The 23,466-nt window shown below is 42.4% G+C and overlaps 3 protein-coding genes across 5 annotated transcripts; 2 read left to right on the top strand and 1 right to left on the bottom strand.

Annotated features, from left to right (window-relative positions):
• The first annotated feature begins 2,214 nt into the window (after nucleotides 1-2,214).
• Nucleotides 2,215-8,551, top strand: LOC102714022. Its single transcript, XM_015837923.1, has 5 exons — nucleotides 2,215-2,765; nucleotides 4,553-4,633; nucleotides 5,255-5,317; nucleotides 5,403-5,462; nucleotides 7,834-8,551. The coding sequence occupies exons 1-5, from the start codon at nucleotides 2,358-2,360 to the stop codon at nucleotides 7,999-8,001; spliced, it is 780 nt and encodes a 259-aa protein (XP_015693409.1). The 5' UTR covers nucleotides 2,215-2,357; the 3' UTR covers nucleotides 8,002-8,551.
• A 5,061-nt stretch (nucleotides 8,552-13,612) lies between these two features.
• On the top strand, nucleotides 13,613-16,330 carry LOC102714194 (homeobox protein knotted-1-like 11). Of its 3 annotated transcripts, none has more exons than XM_015838248.2 (6): nucleotides 13,613-14,025; nucleotides 14,520-14,640; nucleotides 15,112-15,302; nucleotides 15,378-15,509; nucleotides 15,596-15,732; nucleotides 15,829-16,330. In XM_015838248.2, the coding sequence occupies exons 1-6, from the start codon at nucleotides 13,702-13,704 to the stop codon at nucleotides 15,866-15,868; spliced, it is 945 nt and encodes a 314-aa protein (XP_015693734.2). In that variant the 5' UTR covers nucleotides 13,613-13,701; the 3' UTR covers nucleotides 15,869-16,330. The 3 variants fall into 3 exon arrangements, with proteins under 3 accessions (XP_015693734.2, XP_006656302.2, XP_006656303.2); XM_006656239.3 differs by having other exon boundaries at nucleotides 13,702-14,025; nucleotides 15,832-16,330; XM_006656240.3 differs by having other exon boundaries at nucleotides 13,702-14,025; nucleotides 15,840-16,318.
• A 613-nt stretch (nucleotides 16,331-16,943) lies between these two features.
• Nucleotides 16,944-20,062, bottom strand: LOC102713916 (ATP synthase subunit O, mitochondrial). The gene is made up of 6 exons (XM_006656238.3): nucleotides 19,881-20,062; nucleotides 19,566-19,619; nucleotides 18,842-19,085; nucleotides 17,954-18,066; nucleotides 17,446-17,532; nucleotides 16,944-17,364 (listed from the first exon to the last, which is right to left on the bottom strand). Exons 1-6 carry the CDS (start codon nucleotides 19,935-19,937, stop codon nucleotides 17,245-17,247), a joined length of 675 nt encoding a protein of 224 aa, XP_006656301.1. The 5' UTR covers nucleotides 19,938-20,062; the 3' UTR covers nucleotides 16,944-17,244.
• Between the last annotated feature and the right edge of the window lie 3,404 nt (nucleotides 20,063-23,466).

The raw sequence follows: 23,466 nt of genomic DNA, 5'->3' as shown, positions 1-23,466 counted from the left end.
TTATAGATCATGTATCGCCATCCTGGTTCATTATAGACAATACCAATGTTCTTCTAAATACCTCACGAATATGGATAAAGCTTGCGGAGTATCATGTATCAATTTCTAGATATAAACAAGCCTTATGTGTATAGATATAGTCTGGAGGAAATAAAAGATGATTGATGCATAACCACTTGTGTATTATCATTTTCTTTTTAGAATCTTCTCATCGTTTACATAGGTTGAAAGCACCTAGAATTGGTTTAAACATCAATATAATAAAGTCCAAGAAAATAATCTTGAAAAAACTAAAAACATTTTTGAACTTTGATAATAGTGTCATATGTAGTTCAAAAGAATCAACTTATTTTCATGAAGAGTAAAAAAAAGGAAATGTTTTGAAACAGTGGAGTGTATCAAATAGTTTACTCCCTCCGTTCCAGAATAAGGCAAACTTTAGGTATACGTGTCCAACATTTGACTATCCATCTTATTTAAAAATTTTCTAAAGTTTTTTTAAAAAAATTAGTCACACATAAAGTACTATTTATAATTTATAATCTAATAAAAATAAAAATATTAATCATAATTTTTTTCAAATAAGACGAAGAGTTAAACATTATAGGTAAAAAATGAAAGATTGGTTTATTTTGGGACGGAGTAAGTTGGTGGTAAAATGAGCCAAAAATAGTTTAGGGGCATAACTGGTTGGATGGAGTAAAATAGTTTTTTTAGTTGAAAAGCCAATTATAAGACCATGATAAAACCTTAAATTTAACTTTAAATTAAGTTATAAAATTTAAATTTAACTATGACTAATAATCCACCAAACAAAAAATTAAATTAGAAAGATGAACGTAGGGACTCATTGTTTGGCAATTTCAGATAGCCAAAATTTAAATTTTAAGGCTTAACTTTGTACTTATAGCTTATTTTACATGATTTACTTTTAGAATAATAAAAATATGTATATAAAAGTTTTATTCATAGATTATTTTTAATCAGAAATATATCGTATCACTTATACTTATTGCAAGTAAAATAATGAGAATTGTTATTTTAAACAGAGATAACGGTAAATAGAACTAATACATACGTTCTCTATACTCCTTTAAAAGGAGCAATTGTGGTGGCAACTACCAACCACTGGCAACTCTTATTTTATCTTCAGAAGGTGGCTATAAGCCCACATATCATCCATCCCCATGAACTTTCTACTTTATATATAAAGAAAAAAGATATTTTACAATGCAATATATTATAGATAATATGTAAATAATAAAAATAATAATGAGTTAACAATAATTTTTTAAATTAAAATCCCGTCACAAATATTCGTACAAATCCCATATGAAAAATGGAGCGCCTTTACCCTTATCCGCAGCCATCTGTACAGGACAAGCGAGGCGCGTGCGTGCGTGCGTGCGTGCAGCAGCGCCCATGCCTCCCGCGATCCACACCACCACCACCACCACCACTCCACTCGCTTCACGATCTTCGTTTTCTCCGTTCCAGTCGAGTCGCCCAGCGAGATGGATGGCTGCACAAGCAAGCAACCGGGTCACTACCCAAGTCGACAGCAACAGAAGCCGCAGTTATATCCGAGAGGGGGAGGAAAAAAAAAAGAAAAGAATTTGACGAAGGAAAAAAAAAACGACCGCCGACTCGGCGCACGTCGCCGGAAAACGATTTTTTCTCCTCCCACACAAACAGAAAAAAAAATCCAGTTGTTTTTTTTGGCCACCACCGGCAGCCGCTTTTATAGCACACACACCCGTCATCACACGGAAACCCAGGCGCCACCTCCTCTCCCCCAGCTTCTCCATCCTCCTGGTACCTTGCGTCCTACGCCACGATTTTACCAAACTACCCCTCGATGGTACGTCAATGACATGTGGGCCCCATGAAGGGTAGCGTAGTGTTTTCCTGTCCGGCACAGTACGCGGAAGGGAGGGATGGCCTGCGGGGCCCCACCTGCGTCTAAGGTTGGCGTCCCACGCGCGCGGCTCACCCAGTCACTGACATGTGGGGGTGGGCGTGGCGGGGCCCAGGTGGAAGTGGGCGTGGGTGCGGGTGCGGGTGGAAGTGTCGCGGCGCGTCGTGTGGCATGTTGGTGGTGGTGAGTAGGGGGGAGGAGGAGGGAGGAATGGATTATTTTATTGGCAATATGTGGCCTTTATTCCGCTCGTTTAAAAGCCCGGACGCCACGCCGTGGGCTCGGTTCGCCTCCACGCCCCCCCGTCATTTTTTTCCCTTCCACCATTCCCACATCTCCCTCGCCTTCCTCCTCTCGCGTCGTCCTCGTCCACGCCTCCTCCGGTTGCGGTTCTAGGGTTGGTTCGTTGGTGTCGCCTTCGAAGGGGGTGGGTTCCTCCATGACCGCAGCCGACGCCGAGGCGTGCGCGGTCGCCGCGGCGGCCGACATCATCTGCTCGCTCCGCGCGGCAGACCTCGACGGGTGGACGCCGCCATGGAGAACGGCTGCTGCGAAGGGGAAGGAGGTGGTGGTGGTGGGGGAGGAGGAGGAGCTGGCGTGGCCGACGGTGGCGCGGGGGAAGCGGTCGCGGTCACGTCGCCGCTCGCCTTCTGGTTCGGGGTCGGCGGCGACGAAGGGGAGGTGGGCCCGGGGTAGCCCGGCTTCTCCCCTGGACTACAGCGGCGCGTCGACGAGCGGCGGCGAGGACGGGGCCTTCTGCTCGCCGCCGGTGACGGTGACGGCGGCGGCGGCTGCGACGACAACGACGACTGCGCCCGCGGAGACGCCTACCCCATCTCCGGCCAAGGTACGTACTACGCCCCCCGCGCGCGTGCATCCCTGTGTTCCTCCTGTTTGTTCCTTCCCCCGCACAGCTCGCTCTCTGCCCGCAGTCTCCTCGCGGTTGGCTGCTTGCTTTCCGTTCCTCCCCTGGTGTTGACGAAACTGCCCCCTCCGTGTCAGCAACAAACGAGAGGAGGGTGGATGACTTCTCGATGAAACATCGCTTTTCTCTCTCTCACATCTCTCGCTCACTCACCTCACCTCACCGGCTTTTCGTTCGCGTGACCTTTTCTTAATCCCACCTTCGCTGCCTCCCCTTTCACCTCCACCCTTTTCACCCAGGTCATTCCGGTAAAAACGCCATGGCCATTTACTGCAACCCACCCACAGATCTCTCCTCGTCGTCTTCCTCTCTGAACAACTTCGGGATCCCCACTCCATGCTGCTCTCGAGCTCTGCGTACTACTACCACCACCACTAGCAGCACCATGACTCCACGAGTACTTTGTACAGTTCACACTTTGACACTGGAAAATTCGGCGAATTACTTTTCGGTGGATTTGTGTACTAGTATGTCATAGCGTGTCTGTTTGGTGCGGTTGACTCCTACTCCTAACCTTGGAGAGGGGGCAGCCGCGGCAATTCACAATAGTAGGTGGGTTCCGGTTCGGCTCCCACTCAAAAGTCTCCAACCACGAGCCGTGGCTTCCGCCTTTTACCCAAACTGCCCTCGCATCGTATGCGCGCAGAAGGGTGTAACCCACGCGGGCGATCCGGTCATTGCACCCACCCTTATCCCATGGTGCGTGCCGGTTCGTTCGTTGGCGTGGGAGAGGGGGAGGGCCCCGCCGCCGCGCGGAGGAGTCGGGGGAGTCAAACCGGCGCGGCGCTCGCTCGGGTGAGTGAGAAGAAAGAGAGATAGAGAGAGACAGAGGTGGCGCCGCGCCACGTGGCGATGGGTGTATTGGCCGTCTCGCGCGCGCCGTGTGGCCACGGCGCGGGACACGCATGCAGATGCAGGTGTGTGCGCGGCACGTCGTGGCCACTTGGCTGGCGCCACGTGGGCGCGTGGCGTTTCAGGTTCTTTCTTTCCTCCCTCGCGGACGTGTCCGGCGGGGGTGGGCCCACCGCACGCTGTGGAGCGACGCTTTTGTGTGGTGCTTTTCCCCTGCGAGGAATGGAACTTTGGGGGGTCCACCTGTCATTGTCTTGTACAGGTGAGGTGAGGTGAGAGTGAGAGGCCCATGCTTCCATTACAAGACAGCGTTGAAGGTCCAATGTCTTTCAATTTCATGGACTAGTGGAGGCTTCAGAGTTTAAGACCGATGAGCAGAAATTAGGGGTACAGCTTCGGTTCATTAATCGCAGATATGATGGTGGCAGATGAGCAGTTCGTGCGTGCGTGTTTCTGCTCTCTCTCCTACCATGTCGAAGTGTGCTTCATGCGAGTAGGCAACGGAGCAGTTTGTGCAATCTTGGTAGGAGTTAGTTAGGCGATGTTTTGCAATGAGTGCAAGATTAAGCTAACACGGGCTATCTCATCTCATTCCTTCCTACTACCTGGAAAACGATTATTTTTTTTGGTGGAACATGCGTTGCCTGTTGCTTTCCTTTTCTACGGTCGCCTCCTTAATGTTGCAGCGTTGGTTGGACTGTAGTTGGTTGGCTCTAGTGGCCCGTGTTGCTTGATCCTCCTACCGGCAGCACGTAGCTACTTCCAGTACAGTATTCGCTGGGTGTGTGATGATGAGTACTACTAGTAGCAGTATAACTGTATAACTAATGGCGTGCAATGCTTTCCCTCACTTGCAGGTGGGCCCTGCCGGACGGCGCCAGCTGATCCTACCGACCCCGCCGCCCCGGCCTGCCGGACAGCGACCACGGAAGAAGATGGTAAGCTACTACACTTCTCTCGGTGTCACACACGTCCCTAGCAGTTAGCACAGTAAAAGCACATTTTGTTAAGCCGTAGTGACGAGTGGTACTACAAGAAACAGGCAGGTTTGTTTCACAGTTAAATGGCACGGTAGATACAGCAGCTACTGCAGCCGCAGCTTTGGGTCTGGGCTTTGAACGAAGTTACCAAGTTACAGCGTACAGCATCTTGTCCCCCATCATTCGCGCGGTTGTACAGGTCCGGCAAAAGAAAGTCTTTGGCCTAGTCACAGTAGGGCTCAGAGCCGTAGAGCCAGTGACTCACCCGGTGGCATGCAGGAGACATGTTCAAATGACCGGAGTTTTTTTATGTTTTCTAGTAGGAGAGTCGGTCACCCAGTCTGGAATAAAGCGGCTGGTGCGGCCACTGCCACCGGAAAGAGAGGGTGGTGAGGGCGGCAAAAGTGGTATCCTAAGGACAAAGGCTGCCCGCCCAAAAAGATCCACGCTCATCATCACCATATGGTCCTGTGACGAACGAGATCAAATTTTGATGACAGTAGAAAAGAAGATCCACGTTTGTTTCTTGGCTTTATCATGGCTTGATTTGGCCTAAACTTGATTTGGTCTGATATGCAGAGGTTGCCGGAGATCCAGCAGCTGGTGCGGTCGCTGACGGTGGAGAACGATGGCCTTCGCGAGGTAATTAGTTCTTCCACTTACAGGATTATGCTGTTATCTGCTTAAATTCTTATCGGCTTCTTGTATATATTCTCATCTGAAACAGGAGATGGTAGCGTTGCAGAGAGCTTGCACGGTGTTGTTCAAGGAAAACAGCAAACTAGAGGTGAGTGGCATATGCTATATCTACCAGATCTTCTCCTCTTTTCTCTTTCGTGCGCATGTGGCGTGCAGGCGCTTCCAGGTTGGGCACTCTGAGTGCGCAATCATCATAAAACCCAAATAAAATTATGCCTGCTCAGTTGGTATAACTTAAAGCATAAGTGATAAAACTTTCCAACTTGCTAAAACTAGAGCTTCCTGAGCCTCCCGATGGAGCGCGCACTGGTGGTCCCCTAGCATTGTGAATGGCTGGCCTTTCGATATTTTCTCGTCCTTGGTGTGTGCTTTACTTCGTCGTCCTAGGCTTCGGGCTTCCTAGGAGAAGAGTGCTACGGTTTGTGTGGATTGATTTGGTTTGGTGGCAATCTTCATTTCACATCCCTCCCTCAACCACCGTTTGTCCTTTGAAAAACGGATGGCACCCAGTGCTGATGATAAGCTTTTCGCAGGTTTAGATGTCGATTTCCATGCTTGCTTTTTTTTGACCATACAAGAACCGCCCGGGCCCGGGGTTAGCTTTGCCGCATGAGCACGTATTTGTTTGCGCGCGGTGAAAGGTGTGGTGTCACTGTACGTTGGGCCGGACAAGATGCTTGGCCCACTTGCAGTGTCTTTTGAGCTGCTTAGACCATGCACAATAGTAGGCTATAAGCCAGCTATAAGCATATTTTAAAGAGATAAGAGGGGAGAGAGAAGAGAGGTGAGCTACTAATTTGTAGCCAGCTGCACGCGGACTCCAAGACACAAGACACCGTCTGTATATGACATGTGGGACTATGTACTAATGCTTTGTAGGTAACTATTGTATGAATTGGCTATTAGATTACTTATAGATGAATTGGAGCTGGTAGTTGGCTATACTATTGAACTTGCTCTTAGAAGAAGACTACCATGGAAGTGGCAAGTATAGCCAAGGGGCCGGTGAAATAATCGGTCATTCGAGTGTTAGTGTTAAGCCACACGGACGCGTGTCGTGTGGTCAAAGGATGTGATTCTGATGGGAGTGACACCTTAGCCAAGTGCCAACAAGGTATGGGACCTGGAGGTGGTGATAGACGTTCGTTATCTTATCTGAAACTGGATCGTGCATTGTCCGGACTTGACCATGCGTCTGGAGTTAATTTAGGGTAAGTTGAAGTTTACCAGTCTTAGAGGAAGCTCTTATCAGTTAGGCTGGGTGGAGCCTGCATGTGGCAGCTTCTTGCTTCTGGAACTGTCTCAACACATGCGCTGCTAGCTCCTATCTTTAATTCTCGATATGGAAGCTCTGGTTGGCTTCTACTAGTAGTACAATATTGGTAGGTATCTTCTACTGCATCTCAAGAGTCATGGTTAGTGACAAGGTCGTGTGCTCTATATATTTAGGAACTGACTATAGTTTGCCACTGTAAGGTGGTAGCCGAGCTGTCAATTTAACGGTAGTTTGGTCTGCAGTTAAAGGTATAGGAGTATCAATGAGGCTTAGCTGGTTGCCTTCTTGACTTTCTCATTCGGTAAGAATTGCAAGCAAGTGGGAGCTTGAATTCGTATCCTGTTTATCCCTCTCAAAGTTCTCAACCACCTCTTCTCCCATCAAGCCCCTTGCACGTTTGGACGGACTAGGAAAGTGACATCCTCCAAAATACCCTTTGGCATTTGGCAAGGTAGAGTTGGTGATAGATGCAGTTCAGCTACTTCACTTGTCTGTGCAATATACAAGCTGCAGTTACAAGGTGTTCTAGTCGACTGTTCATGCATGCTTCGTTTTCAACCGGCCGTACATTGTCTGTGGAATCTTTCCCCCAATAAAGAACGCCGTGTTGCCAGGCCACCTTATAATCTATGCCCACCAACCCGGATCCTGGACATGCTAATCCCGTGGCCTTCTTTAATGCCCTGTGTTCTTGCGTGCCATACTGCCACTTCACTAGTTCTGTGCTCCACAATCACATTAAAAATACGGATACTGTACTAGCATAGCCAGAATGGCCGGGTAAGCTACCCCATCTCATTTGGTTCGGGTAACATGTACTGTACCAATGTTTGTTGTGTAGTGTTGTCTCTACATCTCTTGTGTGTCTCGTACCATAAGGGACATCATCTTGCTAGGTCCAGCCATTGTAAATTTGTAATGGCAAATATCGTGGATCTGCTAAGTCCTGTTTGTTGTTTGTGCATTGGTCTGTGTTAGCTCATTGGCCATTTTCTCTCCATTTGGCCAAATAGGAACTAGCTAGGTAGATTGTGACCACAACCCGAATTCCCCTTACAAAATTGTTATGTTAGGCTCATTGATTCAGTAAAGCCTTCTGCTGTCATCTGAAAAAGAGTTAAGACCACCCCCCCCCTTTTTTTTTTAAATGTACATAAAAGAACTTCTTTTCTTCATTGTGCAGACAAGGTTAGAGGAATCAAGCAAGCGAAATGGAATAAAATCCGAGGGGCAGCAAGCTTTGCCGCAGCATGATCAGCACGCTGCTAATCAGGATGATCAAAATGGCTTCGTGCTGCCTGACCTCAACCTTCCAGCGCAGGACATGGCTGATGGAACAACAGCTCCTTGATGCATGAAGGGCTCCAGATTATTACCACCGCGTCGCTAACCAGACAAATGCTTAACTGTATATAGAGGAAGCTGGCTACAAGGGGCTCTGATTTCTCATGCAAGACAAAGCTAAATATGAGGGGATATACTTACCTGCTTGTTTGATAAATTGTTCAGATTTAGAGTTTAGCACCACTGTGATACCGATCCTACTGTCGGACTAATGCCGTTTTAGGAGCAGAACGGAGGATCAGTTTTACCTTTCCTTGTCTGATAAAGTTATATACTAGTTTTTATTTACCCTGGCTTTGTGTCTCAATGAGGCAGAGGGAGATTTACTTGTAGTAATACAAGTTCCAGACAGTGTAGCTTGGTTGTTCATCTAAACGATGTAAGTTAGGAAAAACTCTCTCGGTGTTCTTTTGTTTATTCTGTTAAATGTTGCAACTTGAGAATTTTGGTGTTTGTCGAAGTTTTTTTATTTCTCTGTTTTTTTCACATAGCTAGTTACAAATTGGATGCAACTGTAACAGCACATTCATATGAGTAAGGATATAATAACAGTTACTCCGTCCGTTTTACCGTTTTAGAATGTAAGACTTTTTAGTTTTACCTAGATTTATATGAATGTTAATGAATATATATATATATATATATATATATATATATATATATATATATATATATATGGGGCTAAAAAGTGCGGAAGGAAAAAAAAAAGAGAACATGTTGCATACACTAAGCAAAGTGGCGTCCATATCCTCACCCGATCAACCAGGTTCAAGGCCCAATTGTACCCATAAAGAGGAAAAGAGCTCAAGTCCGTCGTCATAGAACACCAGCCCAACATCCTCTAAAATGGGAAAGAAAAAGAGGGAAAACAATGCATTACCCTCCCCCAAGTTGGCTGTGTTAGTCTCGGGTTAATTTACCCTGCACATAAAAGGTATTAATAGATTAGTACATAATTAATTAATTAACCAGTTATAAAAAAATATAAAATATATTAACATGATATTTAAAAACAACTTTTCTATATAAAGTTTTTGCAAAAAACATATTGTTTAGCAGTTCAGGAAACATGTACATGAAAAACGAAGGAGTCTGGGTTATTACTGAGAGAGAACGGCCGTAGTCAATCCTCAATTATAATCCAAGTCTAAATTTCCTCCCCTATATTTAAATGTATTATGCTTTGATTTTTGGACATGAAGTTTGACCATTTCTCTTATCCAAATACTTTTGAAATCATTATTTATGTTATTGTAACTTGTTTTTATCCCTAAAGGTACTTTAGCCGCATTATGTATTTTTAAAAATTTACACTAATTATTTAAAGATGAATAGTCGAATATCGAGTATAAAAGTCAAAACGGCATACGTTAAAAAGTGGCCGAAGTACTTATCCAAGAAGGTAATTAATTTGGTTAAGTTAGACGCCATGCTGTGGTTTTGTGATCGATGAGGGATAATCAGACTCACATAACAGCTGAGAGATGTAATATAGTTCGTTTTTCCTTTTTCGAATCAAAATCTGGCCAGCCTGATGTCATCATCCTGGCATGTATCATGTATGGTATGTGACTTTGTGGGCTCGTGTTTGTTCCTAGTCACTGCAGCATTTCGGGCCCACATAGTCAGCGCAGCAGCATTTCAGGCCCACTTCACTAGCAAGCCGAAATAATTGGCAGCCCTTTTTTAGCACTTTTGCATCAAGGCCCCTGGAATTTTTTGAATTTTTAATTTTATTTATTAAATAATTTATAGATTTAATTTTGCATTTCAAAAATTTACAAAACTAACCTCCTGCCGCCCTCGAAGAGGGCGAAAAGGTGACGTGGCAAGCGGCCACTCGGTCGCGACGAACGACTGAAAACAGCGGCACGAAAAATTTTGCATTTAGGCCCTTTCTGCTCTCTGTAAGGACGGCAAGGACCTAAATGCAAAATTTGTCGTGCCACCCGGTAATTTTTCGATTGAACCACGGTTATATACATATATGTATAACGTATGTAATTATTAGATCACAAATAGTTCCTTGGCTTAGTGGTTACTATCTCTCTTCTATTTACGAGACCCAAGGCCGAATCCTCACAAGAGCATATTTTCTTCGTATTTTTGCCAGTCCGAGAAAAAATCAAATAAAATAGGCAAAATTTGCTACGGGGCATCGAAAAACGCGTAATTAGCCGGTGGACATTGTAAGATCACGAATTTGCTGCAGGGCACCACAAAAATATGGTAATTAGCTATAGGGCACTCCGGCCAATTTTTTATTATTTTCAGAGTAAAAAATTCTAAAAATGACGATATTGCCCTCAGTGTCCAACCCGTTATACTAACTAGGTTCGATCAAACCAGACCCAGTCGGTTTCGGCGCCGCACCACACCTGAACCGTAGTCTATAGGGCAAGTGAGCAGGCGGCGATGGCGGCGAACCAGCTGCGGCGAGGGCGCATAACGGGTTGGCTACCGAGGGCAATCTCGTCATTTTTAAAAATTTTGACTCCAAAAATAATAAAAAATAGGCCGGAGTGCCCTATAGCTAATTACCACATTTTTGTGGTGTCCTACAGCAAATTCGTGATCTTACGGTGTCCACCGGCTAATTACACGTTTTTTCGATGCCCTATAGCAAATTTTGCCAATAAAATATGCTGCTATCGAGACTCAACCTCTAACTCGACCTCTAGTCTCATAAATAGAAGAGTGGGTCAATGACCACTGAGTTATAATAGTAATTGGGATCAAACAATTACATATGTTATACATATCTAACCGCGGTTCGATCAAAAATTCTCGTTTAATAGAAAAATTCTCAGGCGGCACGACAAATTTTGCATTTAAACCCTTTCCGCCCTCGACCGGTTGTTACAACCGAGTGACCGTTTGTCACGTCACCTTTCCGTCCTCTTATAGGGCGGCAGGAGGTTAGTTTTGTGATTTTTTAAAATAAAAAATTAAATTAGTAAATTATTTAATAAATAAAATTTAAAATTCAAAAAGTATACTGTACAGTACCGCTACCGATGGTACCGGTCCGTATATTTTGCAGAAGCAACCCTTTATAAGACAACCACGCCAAACAGTTTAATAGAAGATCTAACTACTATCTCTTAAATCTTACTATTTCGATGTCACTAAGAGCCAGTAATAACATATAACTAACTTATACAATAATTATACATAAACATATACTATATCATCAATATATAATCCACATATCATACATACATAATGTTTTAGAACTTATGTAGCTGGTTGTGAATATGTAAACAATTTTTTTTCTCTAGCTCTCTCCTTCAGATAAAACATAAATTTGACGTGACAATTTTTTTAGCTCACCTATATCGCTAATTATTAATTCGGCCAAATGGTTCATCATTACCCATCATCACAAGCGATCTCCACAGAAATGGTGGCCGACGTGTCCGCCTCCTGTTGGACAGCAGGACGTTTATTGTGCAAAACTGGTGGGGCCCACGCGCCTGGTCCATACTTCATTTCTCGTCGCTGTCCTGCCTTTTTTCCCGGACACGGAAAATATCACGTTTCCATTCCCACTACCATCCACTGTGCCTTTTACCCTCAAAGTAGATAAGAGGCAAAGATTCAGAGCAACTTGTTAAAAGGAATAAAAGTGGACAGCTCCACACTTTCAAAAGTTTGCTGCTCTTAGCGTCTCCTAATTATAATTAAAATTATAAAATTTGAGTTTACTGTTGATTTTGATTCCTTTTCACCTTGTTTGTTTTTCAATCCTTGGTTTTCAAACCGTGAACAGTGAATAGTACCGGCATAATTTTTTTCCATAAATATTTCCCGTTTTGGCTATTTTTCTGTTATTTATGTCATAACTCAAATCAAATAGAGTATGGAAGAGGCTACACGTATGATTTTTTTTCTTTCGATCTTGGTACAATCAAACATACACGCGTGAAGAATATAAGAGAAACATAACAACTTATAGACCTAAGGCCTAATTAGAAGAGAAAAAAATTCATGTACAAATAGAGTACAAAAATTGCCATACGTATAGCAGTATTGATAGAGTATGAAACTGGGCCCTTTGCATGCACATCTCTAATCTAATGATCTTAACAGCATAACCTGTTTCTTCAGAAGAAAACACAACCGTACCTTGGTTTTGCGAGGTTGTTCGTCCTGAAAACACAGGCTGTTTTCTAAGACATGGACGCCACCATTAAGTTTGAGAACGAAATAAAATAAGAAGTCTGATACCGTAGCTCCCTAACGCCCAGCAACCATGCATCAATAGGTTGGTTAACTGCAAATTTCAGCGCTTAATTGGGTAATCATCATCATCGTACTATATATATATATATATATATATATATATATATATATATATCATTATCTGTATTATTTATTGAGAAAATGATGCATAGTTTTCCGATAGGAGTATGAGATTTTACTACATAAACCACCAGGTAGTTCAGAGCCACTGCAGAATCCTTTTAAAAAAAAAACGAACTGCAGAATCCTTTTTGAAATGCAAGAATGTTACGGATTCATATTGGAACACGAGAATTTTAAATATAATTTATACGAAATAGTGCAATTGAAATAAAAGAACTCTTCAAAACAGCAGCGTTCGGAAGTAGGCCACTAGGCCTTCAAAAAATTTCCCATAGCACGAATTTATCTAGAATTCGTCCTATTCAAGCCGGTTACTAGAAATTCCAATGTTATTTAAAAGAGTAATAATGGCAAATTTACTTGGATTTGTCAAATTTAGGGCATTAGTAGAAAAAAGAAATTCCATTTGAAATTTAGCCCCGCTTTGATTTGTAGGAAAACATTGAAAACTCGGAGGATTCCAAACCTATAAGAAAATTTTCTAAAGACATTTGAAAGAAAGCATCGATCTCAATAATTCCTTTAAAATTCATGTGGAATAGATAGTTCTATAAGGATTTTGCAAAGAACTAAGCAAAGAACTCCAGCCTCTTTAAAAATATCTTTTAAGCCTATCTCTGATAAGATTTGCATGTTTTTTATACGAACTATTCAAACAACCATTCATGTCTTTTCATGATTTATAATCATCTGTTTTGTGCATATAATCCTGTTTCAATAATGTATTATAAGGAACCCTTTAGTAAAATAAAAAAATTTTGGCTAGTCTTTTTTATTTTTGGTCATGTGGTAGGGACACACATGAATAGTGAAATTTTATCTTATGCTCCATTTGATCTAAAATAGAAGCATTCTTAGAATTTAAATCCTATATTAAAATATAGAATTTTGATATCATTCACAATTATACTTATTTCATCAATCACTTCACTCGTTATCCTCATCCACCCTCCGACTCCATAGCTTCCTTATTTATTAAGATATAATATTTTCCTCTTAATATTAATCATCTCTAAAACAATATCTATATTTTAAAACTGATAGAGTACATAATACTCGTAATAAATATAAAAAATAAATTAAATTGAAATGCAAAACCATAACGGTGTCGCACACACGTACGGTGCAATTCACTCCTGCAAATGAGTCACGTGCACGCGCAACTGAAACAGAAAAAAGAAAAGAAAAGAAAATGAAATCGAAGGGGCTCCTCCTATTCCTATCGCTCCTCTACTACCCCCCTCCCTCCCCAACTGCTTTAAGTCATCGTCCTCCTCCTCCTCCTCCTCCCCCATCAACTGCTGCGTGAGGCGCGGGAGAGCGCGCGCGCGGCGCCCCCATGGCGTTCCACTACCCGGACCACGCGCTGGCGATGGACGCTGCTGCGGCGGCGGCGGCGGCGGAGGCGAGCGCTGGGTTTGGGTCGGGAGGGGTTGGGATTGGCGTCGGGGGAGGGGCGGGGTGGGAGAGGGAGAAGGCGGCCATCGCGGCGCACCCGCTGTACGAGCGCCTCCTGGAGGCGCACGTGGCGTGCCTCCGCGTGGCCACCCCCGTGGACCAGCTCCCGCGCATCGACGCGCAGATAGCGGCGCGGCCGCCGCCGCTGGCCGCCGCCACGGCGGCCGGGGCGCCCTCCGGCGGCGAGGAGCTCGACCTCTTCATGGTAAGGCTGATGATGATTCCTCCTCCTTATGTGTTCGTGGTTGGGTTTCCCGATCAAATTCTCGCCGTGTGTGAGTTGCTTGTGCTGATTGGATACTTCAATTGACACGTTAAATATTCTGGATGAGCGATATCGAAATTTGGGGCTGGGAGGGAGATGAAATTGGCTAGTAGCATAATTGGAAGTGAAATTTGGATTTTTCGAACGGGTTGGATACTTCAATTGACACGTTAAATATTCCAGATTAATTTTGCAGGAGTAGCAATGGTGCCAATCGTCGTTGTTAACATATAGCTTTGAATTGAAGAAACTACTTATCTCTCATTCCTAGATGGTTGTTTGCATCCCTAGTTAGCTGTACATGTCCAAGAAGTCATAACTTATACTTCCATTAGCTAAAAAAAATATCGTTTCTAGCATAAATTTATGCCCGCTAAGTTTATGAGCAGTGGTTCTTTTGCTTGGAAGTCATTTTTCTCTTTTTTCTCTTGCAGACCCATTATGTATTGCTCCTTTGTTCGTTCAAGGAACAACTACAGCAGCATGTGCGCGTTCATGCAATGGAAGCAGTGATGGCTTGCTGGGAACTTGAACAAACTTTGCAAAGCCTTACAGGTAGGGCAGAAGTTTTCTAATGATATTAGCTCAACATGTGGACAGGGGACTCCTGATTTTAGGAAGAGAAATTTGCAGTTATTTATTTCTCTGTTTATTCATACTGATGGTCACAAGTATCGTAAAAGCAATGATGTGATGTGCACCATCGTGCTATCCTTTCATCCATTTTTTTCCTTCTCCGATATAATCTTGATCGCAAAGTTTACACCTTTGTAGGTAACTTAATCCACTCTTTCAACCATTGTAATCACATAGCATCTAACTAGATTACATCCAACAACCAAATAGGATGGAGATATAACCTATGGTGGGAAGGTACCTGCAGAAAAAAAAACGAGTGTTCTATTTGAGAGAAATTATAGTGATAGACCTAGGGCCACTCTCCTAATGCCAAAGGAAATACAAAAGTTTAATTTGACCAATATTAGCTTGTGTTTTGCCAATTCTGAGCTCTGACTCTTACTGCAGGGGCATCTCCTGGTGAAGGATCTGGAGCAACTATGTCTGATGACGAAGACAATCAGGTTGATAGTGAGAGCAACATGTTTGATGGAAATGATGGGTCAGATGGTATGGGCTTTGGCCCCTTAATGCTGACGGAGGGTGAGAGATCATTAGTTGAACGTGTAAGGCAAGAACTGAAACATGAGCTTAAACAGGTAAAATTATGTCCTAAGTAAATATTCAGTTGTTTTCATGTTGTATAAACTCTAAACAAAATTTCAAACTTCCAGGGATACAGAGAAAAACTTGTGGATATTAGGGAAGAGATTCTCCGAAAGCGAAGAGCTGGAAAACTCCCGGGAGATACAGCGTCTACTTTGAAAGCTTGGTGGCAGGCTCACTCTAAATGGCCATACCCAACTGTATGTGTCAGCTCATAGATACCATTATCAGGGTTTACTGCATTTCTTTTTCTACCAATGCTGATCATATTTCTTAACCCTTTTAGGAGGAGGACAAGGCTCGCTTGGTGCAGGAAACAGGACTGCAGCTAAAGCAAATCAATAATTGGTTCATCAACCAACGTAAGCGGAACTGGCACAGCAATCCTGCTTCATCCTCATCAGACAAAAGCAAGAGAAAAAGGTATTGTGTCGTGGACTTCTAATAGAACTTCCTTTTACAGCTTGACATATTTTTGGTTTCCATTTCCTGTCTCTGTTTGTTTATGCCTGGAAAAAGAAGCAATGCAGGTGATGGCAAGGCCGAGCAATCTTGGTAGAACGTGGTTGGAGAAGAAGTATATATGTAAATAATGCATCCATTGTGAAGAATGCCTATATATTTATTGCTCCCAAGATGACCATTCGGGCAGAAGGTTCCTGGGGCCAATTCATACAAAAGAAATTATGTAATGTTATAAATTAATCATTTTAATGTTATAATTAGTCATGTCAGACTAAAGAGTGTATATGTAGTGTGACTTACCAGAGAGTAGCTTCCATGTTTGTTGTTGGCTAGTGTGCATTTGTAGTTGGGACGTGCTGGCTGCCTATGGACAGCACGGTGCAATCGTTGTGTATGTGTTTGTAATGCGTGGTGAAGCATATCTTGTCAACCCGTGGAATGGGAGTGTTCCGCGAGCCCCATATGCTGCTGTAATGCTGTATATTGATCATGCTGTATTATACCGTCACACCCTCAGGTTCGTGTTGTTACAAATTATAAACTATATTATCCCTAATGAGCATCTCCTTTGAATTAATAATGGCCAGGCAGATAGCAGACAGATTTTTTTTTTGGATATTTGAATTGGAATCTTAAATTGGGATTCCTCATCCTTTTTATTTCTGTGATGATCCTGAGGTCAAAATGGTTGATTGTTTAGAGGAAGCCTGATCCATCAACTCCAGAAGATTTTTTGGCGAGTATGAACGACAACTACGAGCGTGGAATGCCGTGTTGGATGCACTGCTCAAGTAGCTGTCACCGAGGGTGACTTGTAGTTAAATTGGGTTCAGGGAAATTTTCGACCTAATCCCTGTAGCACCATCAAACTTTTGCTGCTGCTAAAATTAAGGTGGTCTGAAAAATGAATTTAGTGTCTTTCTACGGCACCTATACCTGGCTGGATAGCAGTTTTTAAGAGGCGCTCTCTCCATACCAGAAAAAGCAAATCAACTTATAGGGATAAACCTGGACACCTACTTGTCTATATTTGTTCATATTCATTTTAAGAAGATTCCTTATTAGGACCGAGGATGAATTTCTTTGCACCGCATAACTCAAATCTTGCTCTGTTGAGAGGCACTCGCTTGGGACTCTTGGAAAATGTATCGTCAGGGCTCGTAATCACATGGAAAACGGCAAGGAAAATAATTAACTTCTTTCCCGTCCGGTGATTATATTCAGTTCCGAACTAAAAGAAAACAATGCCAGTCACTTGAAAATTACAAACTAGCCAGAATTTCCCTTCATGTGGTGCAGAACTTCCTTAGTAGCAAAGAAATCGACATGAAATTGTTCGGCAGGCTTCTAGCCCACAAGATAAAACAGAGTGTTGTTCTCTTGTAATGATTATTTCAAGACCAGATCAAAGTAACAGACATGAGGATGCCTTTCAGCAGCGCAACAGCTGCACCTCGATGCAAAAGGAAGTTAGAAGTCAAGAGGTTGCCTCAAGAACATCTCCATTTGCTTCGCCCTAGTCCTGATCGACATGTCAAACACCTTCTGCCCAAATTCAATCACAAGCCCTCCCATGATGCTGTAGTCAATCTAGAGGCAATGCATAATTGCGGTAAGTCCTTTGAAATATCACTTTAGGCTACATAGACAAATAATGGACCAAGTGGTTACCTTCTGTTCAAGCAAGATAGTTTTGTTCTTCCCCAGAATATCTTGCAAGACATCCTTAAGTTCTTTCTCCTCCCTTTCGGGGAGTGGCTAACAGCAGAAAACAGAACTCAGCAACAAAAATCAGCTAACACAGCACAAGGAACTACAGTAGCACATTGACCAATTGAAGTAAGCTAGCTTCAAAACACTCTATAATCTGGTTATTCAACACTATGTTTTATTGTTATTAACGCGTGATTGATCAATATTTTATACTGTATCTGAAGATATATCTTCAAGTTGGTTGACCTTGATGGAGTTTGTCAATTTATACCTCATTAGAATTTACCTAGCGAAGGCAAAGAAGGAGAAGAGTGAAAAGTGTCTTGAATTTCTAGGATTAAATATATTTGGGAAAGAGTTGAAAGGCTAAATTGACTTATATTTGAAACCAAAGGGTGTAATAGAACAACCAGAACACTGTCAGGACAAAAATAAAAGGCATCAAAGGCTTCCAACATCAACTTACAATAATTGTCCTGACAACGACCTTCACCTCCCCCCTATGTGCCATGGTCAAATCAACAAATCTCTCCGCAATGCGTTCAATATGTTTCAGTCTCCCATTGTCAGCCAGCACAGCTTGACAAACCAAAGAAAAGTTAGCCACTAATTATAAACAGGTAATCTACACTTACACTTCACATATAGCTCTAGTACTATTTAAAGTACATGTACAACTTTATTTTAGAATTTTTTGTGACATTTATTAGATTGTGTGCACAGAATGATACGAGCCCCTGGTAATGATACCTAATGACCTATGTGCATGCATTAAAAACAAGATAGCCACATTATCAAAAGGTTAAATGGCAAAGTATCATAGCAGATCAAACTAAAACTATAAATTGTTGGTTCCATGTCTTCTATTTAATAATATATGTAAGTTCATGTATTTCAAGATTATAGGATAGTGTTGATCAGAAAGATAACTATCTTTTCAAATAAGAACATAGCATTATTGTAACAGATCAAACTAAAGCTACAGATATGGCTGGTTCACAATGGTGGTGAATCTACCTCCTACCCCACCACCAACTCCCTCCTATTTTTTTGAAAGGAAAAATAATTGAGACCTATATATCAAACCATTTTTATTAACTCTATTTTAATAACATACTAATGATATTTTTTAATAAAATTCCATTGCAACGCATGGATGATATACTAGTAAACCACTAGTGCCATTGGAATAAAAAATACTAAAAAATAATTTGACGCATCTGGGCTTGTCCTCAGCAATGCCAATACTGCGTAAAGCTACCTCTGTAACAGAGTTGGTTATTCGAGTGTAACAAAGTTATCATGAACTACAATAAACTTCATTAGATATAATATGTGTGGATGGGAAGCATACCCAAGAAATTATTTGTGACATCTGAAAAACCAGCTTGAGAGAAAATTTCAGTTATAGCCTTCACCCTGGTTTCTTTTGGCACAGACAAGTCCTTAATGAACTGAGAAAACAACGGACTCTTCTTGGATGCCTCTACAATATCCCGGATCTCAGATTCAACTTTGTCCAACACATTTGCTTTGGCTGCTGTAAGGAACAGAGCACTAGCATAGTTGCCAGTGCCACCATACAGAGCTTGTGGAACCTATTGTGACATAATAAAAACAACAAGATTAATAGGAGCATCTAACGGCAAAATAGACACTGCTTCAACTGCCTAAAGCAATCACATTAACTGAAATGGAGAAGTACAAATCCACAACAGGCAGAAATCATGTAGAGATAAGAAGACCAAGAAGTGGTATCATACAGAAGCGCATCCACGTGAACATATAACTAAATGTACCATGAACAAATTTTCCTTTCCTGAAAGTCACTATGATTACCGCATCAACTACATTACCCGACAGAGAGAGGATTCACAGGCATAACCCCACAACGGCGAATAAGGTATACAGACGAATCCTTTTCCCAGCCATCGCAAACAAATTGCATTTTCTCATGTCACATAACCAGGCTAATCAGAGACGTTTTCATGCGCCTAGCAGGCTAGCAGTATTAAACAACTACATCGGCATCACACGAGAAATGTAAGCAATCCAACGAGATGCCCGTTTCAGGTTACCTTGATATCCTTTCCGGTCGGCTTAGCCACCTGCGACGCGAGGCCCCTTGAACCCTGCATGATCAGAACCAACCAACACATCAATCTCACACACCACCAACCCAACCAAACGAACACGAGCAAGGCAAGGCGATCCAGACATGCGCCACCCAACCCCCCAAAAACAAAATCCCCCAAAACACCAACCGAAAAAAACGGATGATCCAGATCGAGCGAGGGATTCATGCACCCCACGCATCCAAATCGACAAAGGAGCCGCCTCTCCTAAGCATCCAACAAAGCGAAGAGCGCGAGGGGGGAGGGGGACCGGGAGACCTGTGCGAGGTGGGCGCGGAGGAGGGGGAGGCCGGATCTGAGGTACCGCGCCGCCATTCCGGTCTCTCGGTTCGTGGCCCCGGCGGCGGTGGACGGCGAAGGGCGAAGGCGAAACCCTCGGTGCGGCGGTAGGAGGAGGAGGAGGAGGAGATCGAGGTGAGGTGAGGCGAGGCGAGGAGGCTGCGCTGGTCTCGTGGAGGAAAAAAAAATGCGGAGGCGATGCGGAAGAGGAGACCTGGGCCAGGGCAACCGCCACCGAAGCGGCTGGTTTTTGGGCCGGGCCCAGTTAGGCCCAGTGTTACACTTCAAGGAAACTATTCGTGGGCCTCACTTAGATGGGGCCCAGAATTCGCAGGAGTTGCTTGAAGCTAGCAATCGAATCGGGCAGTCGCTGGCTTGGTCGCTGTTGGCTACTGCTCCTTCCGTTTCTATTTAATTATTCGTCACTTTGAGGGTGTGTTTGATCGGAGGAAATTGTCAGAAGAGGATGGGAGTTTGAAGGGTATGGATCGTTCGTTAATCGTGTTGTTTGGATAGTGGGTGCGGGAGTTTTGGGAGGGATTAGAGCATCTCCAGTAGCACATCTATCACATCCTCCATTCTAGAAATAGAGAAGGGAGAATAAAATTTAAACTCCAGCAGAACATCTATCTAATCATCTATTTTTGGATGTCATCCATGTTAGGAGAGAAAAACTTCATATTTGGATGTTCTCTCTCCATCCTCCAAAGAGATATGGAGGATATCATATATAGATGATCTACTCGAGTACAAAGAGATATAAAAAGGATAAAATTATTTTAGATGATCATCCAAATAAAGATATGGATGTCCAAATTTAGATGAGCTGCTGGGATACTCTCAGGAGAGGCTTTACGCGCAAATTCCCATATTTTCAATGCATGGGGACGGGTGGCAATTGGGAGGGAATTATTAGAATATATTTGAGTTGTAGGCCATTACTTGAAATCCAATTATCACCTAAAATCCTTTTTATTCTCATCTATACTTTCAAACAAGGGCCTGGGAGTAAACATAAAAGGAAAAAAGTCCATTTTACTGCCCTAAACTAATTGATTGGATTACTTAGGCATGTTTCTTTCGACTTTGAATTATTATAATCTAGATTATTGGGAGTAAACTGAAAGAAACAAACAACTTATTAAAGTAACTTCTTATAATTTGGAGTCTAGCTTATTATAATCTAATAAACTCATTTAGGTGAGCTTTTTCCAGATTATTGATTGAAAAGTTACCCGCCATGCCACCCCACTCCCTTTTTAGACTTGCAAACCCTATTATCTAGGCTCTAATAATCTAGGAAAGAAACAACTCACAGTTTATTCTAGTACAGATTATAACAATCTAGTTTATAGTAATCTGACTTAATAATCTAGATTATAATAATCTTAAGCTAAAAGAAACATGGCCTTAACCCCTTAAGCTTTTTTTGGCTCATTTTATCCCTTGTATAATATTGGAAATAGTTCACTTTACTACGTCATAACATTTATCTTCGATGTTATTGTTAATACAAGTTGTATTTTAAGTTGAATTTTTTTAGAGTCCTGAGTGACGCTATTATCAAAGTTTAAAATATTTTCTTTGTGACTATTTGTTTGAACTTTCAAATATCGATGTTTAAATCAACATAAGATAATTCCAACATATGTATACAGTGTGAAGAAATTCTAAAAGATTAGCGAGACTTAGTTGTAACACCTTTGTCATCCTATCATAATTTTAGTGCAATTTATAACTAATATGGGGAGAAATAAAAAAAAGTAGATTAGAAATTAAAATGAACCGTTTTCAAAGTTCGGGATGTAGGATGAGAACAAAATTAGTCTAGGGAACTAAGTGCTTTGATAAAATAGTTTAGGGTAGTAAAATGAACTTTATTTTCAAAACAAAATTCCCATGAACAATCCGTCCATTAACTCCCTCGTCTAAACCCTCAATCGGTCAGTCCTCTTCTCAAAATTTACGAAACATGCCCTGAAATTTTCTTTTCAACTTTTGTAAATACCTGTCATTACACGGTTCCTAAGATGCCGATTCCCATTATTCCCATTGTGGGTTTAAGATAATACTCTCTTCTCTCCGATTTTTTTTGTTTAACGTAGTTGATTTTTTTATCTACGTTTAATCATTTGTCTTATTCAAAAAATTTATATGATTATTGACTATTTTATTTTGATTTGGTTTATTACTAAAGTAACTTTAAGTATGATTTATAATGTTGTATATTTGGATAAAATTTTCAAAAAAAAACAGAGGGAGTATACAATTCACATATCTATTTAGCTTATAGATTACATATCATATACAACTATTGGCACTTTGGTTTGTAAACCCTGGATTAGCCTTGACTATGAATTCTAAAAGGAATAAGCATGTTTCTATGCACTATAGATGGACGATCTCCGTTTTCCTAAGCTGTGTATGGGACGCACGGGCATGTGTATTTTTATATGAAAATATGCATCATGTACATTCTCCCTTGGCGCCGATGATCCGATCGGCCATCTTGGGGGAATGGACGCATGATCGGATCGGCGATGGATGGATGGATGGATGAACACCAAGGAAGCTCTGCTCGACAGACAGGATCCCCGGTTGCAGGGGAAAGGTCAGGGAGGGGGAGGGGGGATGCAACTGGCGGCGTTCGTTGCGACTCGCGAGACTGGATCTGAGGGGGTGTTTTTGTAGGGGCTAAACTTTAGCCCCTAGTCACATCAGATGTTTGGACACTTATTTAATAGTAAACGTAGTATATAAATAAAACCCATTCATAATCTTGGACTAATTCGCGAGACGAATCTAATGAGCCTAATTAATCCATGATTAACGTATGTGATGCTACAGTAAACATTTGCTAATATGGATTAATTAGGCTCAAAAAATTCGTCTCGCGGATTAGTTCACATTTATGAAATTAGTTTTTTGATTAGTCTATGTTTAATACTTTAAATTAGTGTCCAAACATCCGATATGACATAAGGCTAAAAAGTTTAACCCCATCTATACAACCCTTCAATCATCTCACGGGCTCGCGCTGCCACTCCTTTCACCACCCTTAAAACTCCCTTCCAAAATAGACAAATTTCTAAGTTTTTTGATAGAATTTTTGACTCTTCGTCTTATTTGAATTTTTTAAGATTAATATTTTTATTGTTATCACATGATAAAACATAACTAGTGCTTTACGTGTGACTATTTTCTTTTAACTTTTTTATAAACTTTTCAAATAAGACGAAAATAACCCAAAAATTCTCCTTTTTTTTTTTGGTACGGAGTAGTACAACTAATCTACGGTATCTACTGCTGCCGCTGCCGCTGCCGCCTACGGCGTGCGTCGTGGGGGGATTGGAGAGGGCAAAGGGTACGACCCACGTCGCCGTGGAGCAAGTGTAGGCGTAGCGCCCACTTGGTTTGGTTGTGTTCCGGAGCGGTTAAACTGTTGCGCGTGATGGCGCACGCGTCGCGCGCATACGCGTTCCCCCATACCAAAACGGGAGCGAATCCATCCGCCGCTTCAGGTCACGACGTGCGCGCCGCGTCCGGGTAACGCCAACCGCAAAGG

The sequence above is a fragment of the Oryza brachyantha genome, chromosome 6, assembly GCF_000231095.2.
Source record: "Oryza brachyantha chromosome 6, ObraRS2, whole genome shotgun sequence".
Lineage (NCBI taxonomy): Eukaryota > Viridiplantae > Streptophyta > Magnoliopsida > Poales > Poaceae > Oryza > Oryza brachyantha.
This window is presented reverse-complemented; position numbering and strand designations above follow the sequence as displayed.

Excerpts from the sequence above, each read along its gene's own strand:
- LOC102714194 (XM_015838248.2), top strand. The coding sequence starts at position 13,702 with ATGGCGTTCCACTACCCGGACCACGCGCTGGCGATGGACGCTGCTGCG. Across the intron at positions 15,303-15,377 it reads TGAAACATGAGCTTAAACAG|GGATACAGAGAAAAACTTGT; the intron begins GTAAAATTATGT and ends TCAAACTTCCAG. Across the intron at positions 15,510-15,595 it reads CTAAATGGCCATACCCAACT|GAGGAGGACAAGGCTCGCTT; the intron begins GTATGTGTCAGC and ends TAACCCTTTTAG.
- LOC102713916 (XM_006656238.3), bottom strand. The coding sequence starts at position 19,937 with ATGGCGGCGCGGTACCTCAGATCCGGCCTCCCCCTCCTCCGCGCCCAC. Across the intron at positions 17,533-17,953 it reads TCGTTGTCAGGACAATTATT|CCACTCCCCGAAAGGGAGGA; the intron begins GTAAGTTGATGT and ends TTCTGCTGTTAG. Across the intron at positions 17,365-17,445 it reads CTATCTTGCTTGAACAGAAG|ATTGACTACAGCATCATGGG; the intron begins GTAACCACTTGG and ends CATTGCCTCTAG.
- LOC102714022 (XM_015837923.1), top strand. The coding sequence starts at position 2,358 with ATGACCGCAGCCGACGCCGAGGCGTGCGCGGTCGCCGCGGCGGCCGAC. Across the intron at positions 2,766-4,552 it reads CTACCCCATCTCCGGCCAAG|GTGGGCCCTGCCGGACGGCG; the intron begins GTACGTACTACG and ends CCTCACTTGCAG. Across the intron at positions 5,463-7,833 it reads AGGAAAACAGCAAACTAGAG|ACAAGGTTAGAGGAATCAAG; the intron begins GTGAGTGGCATA and ends TTCATTGTGCAG.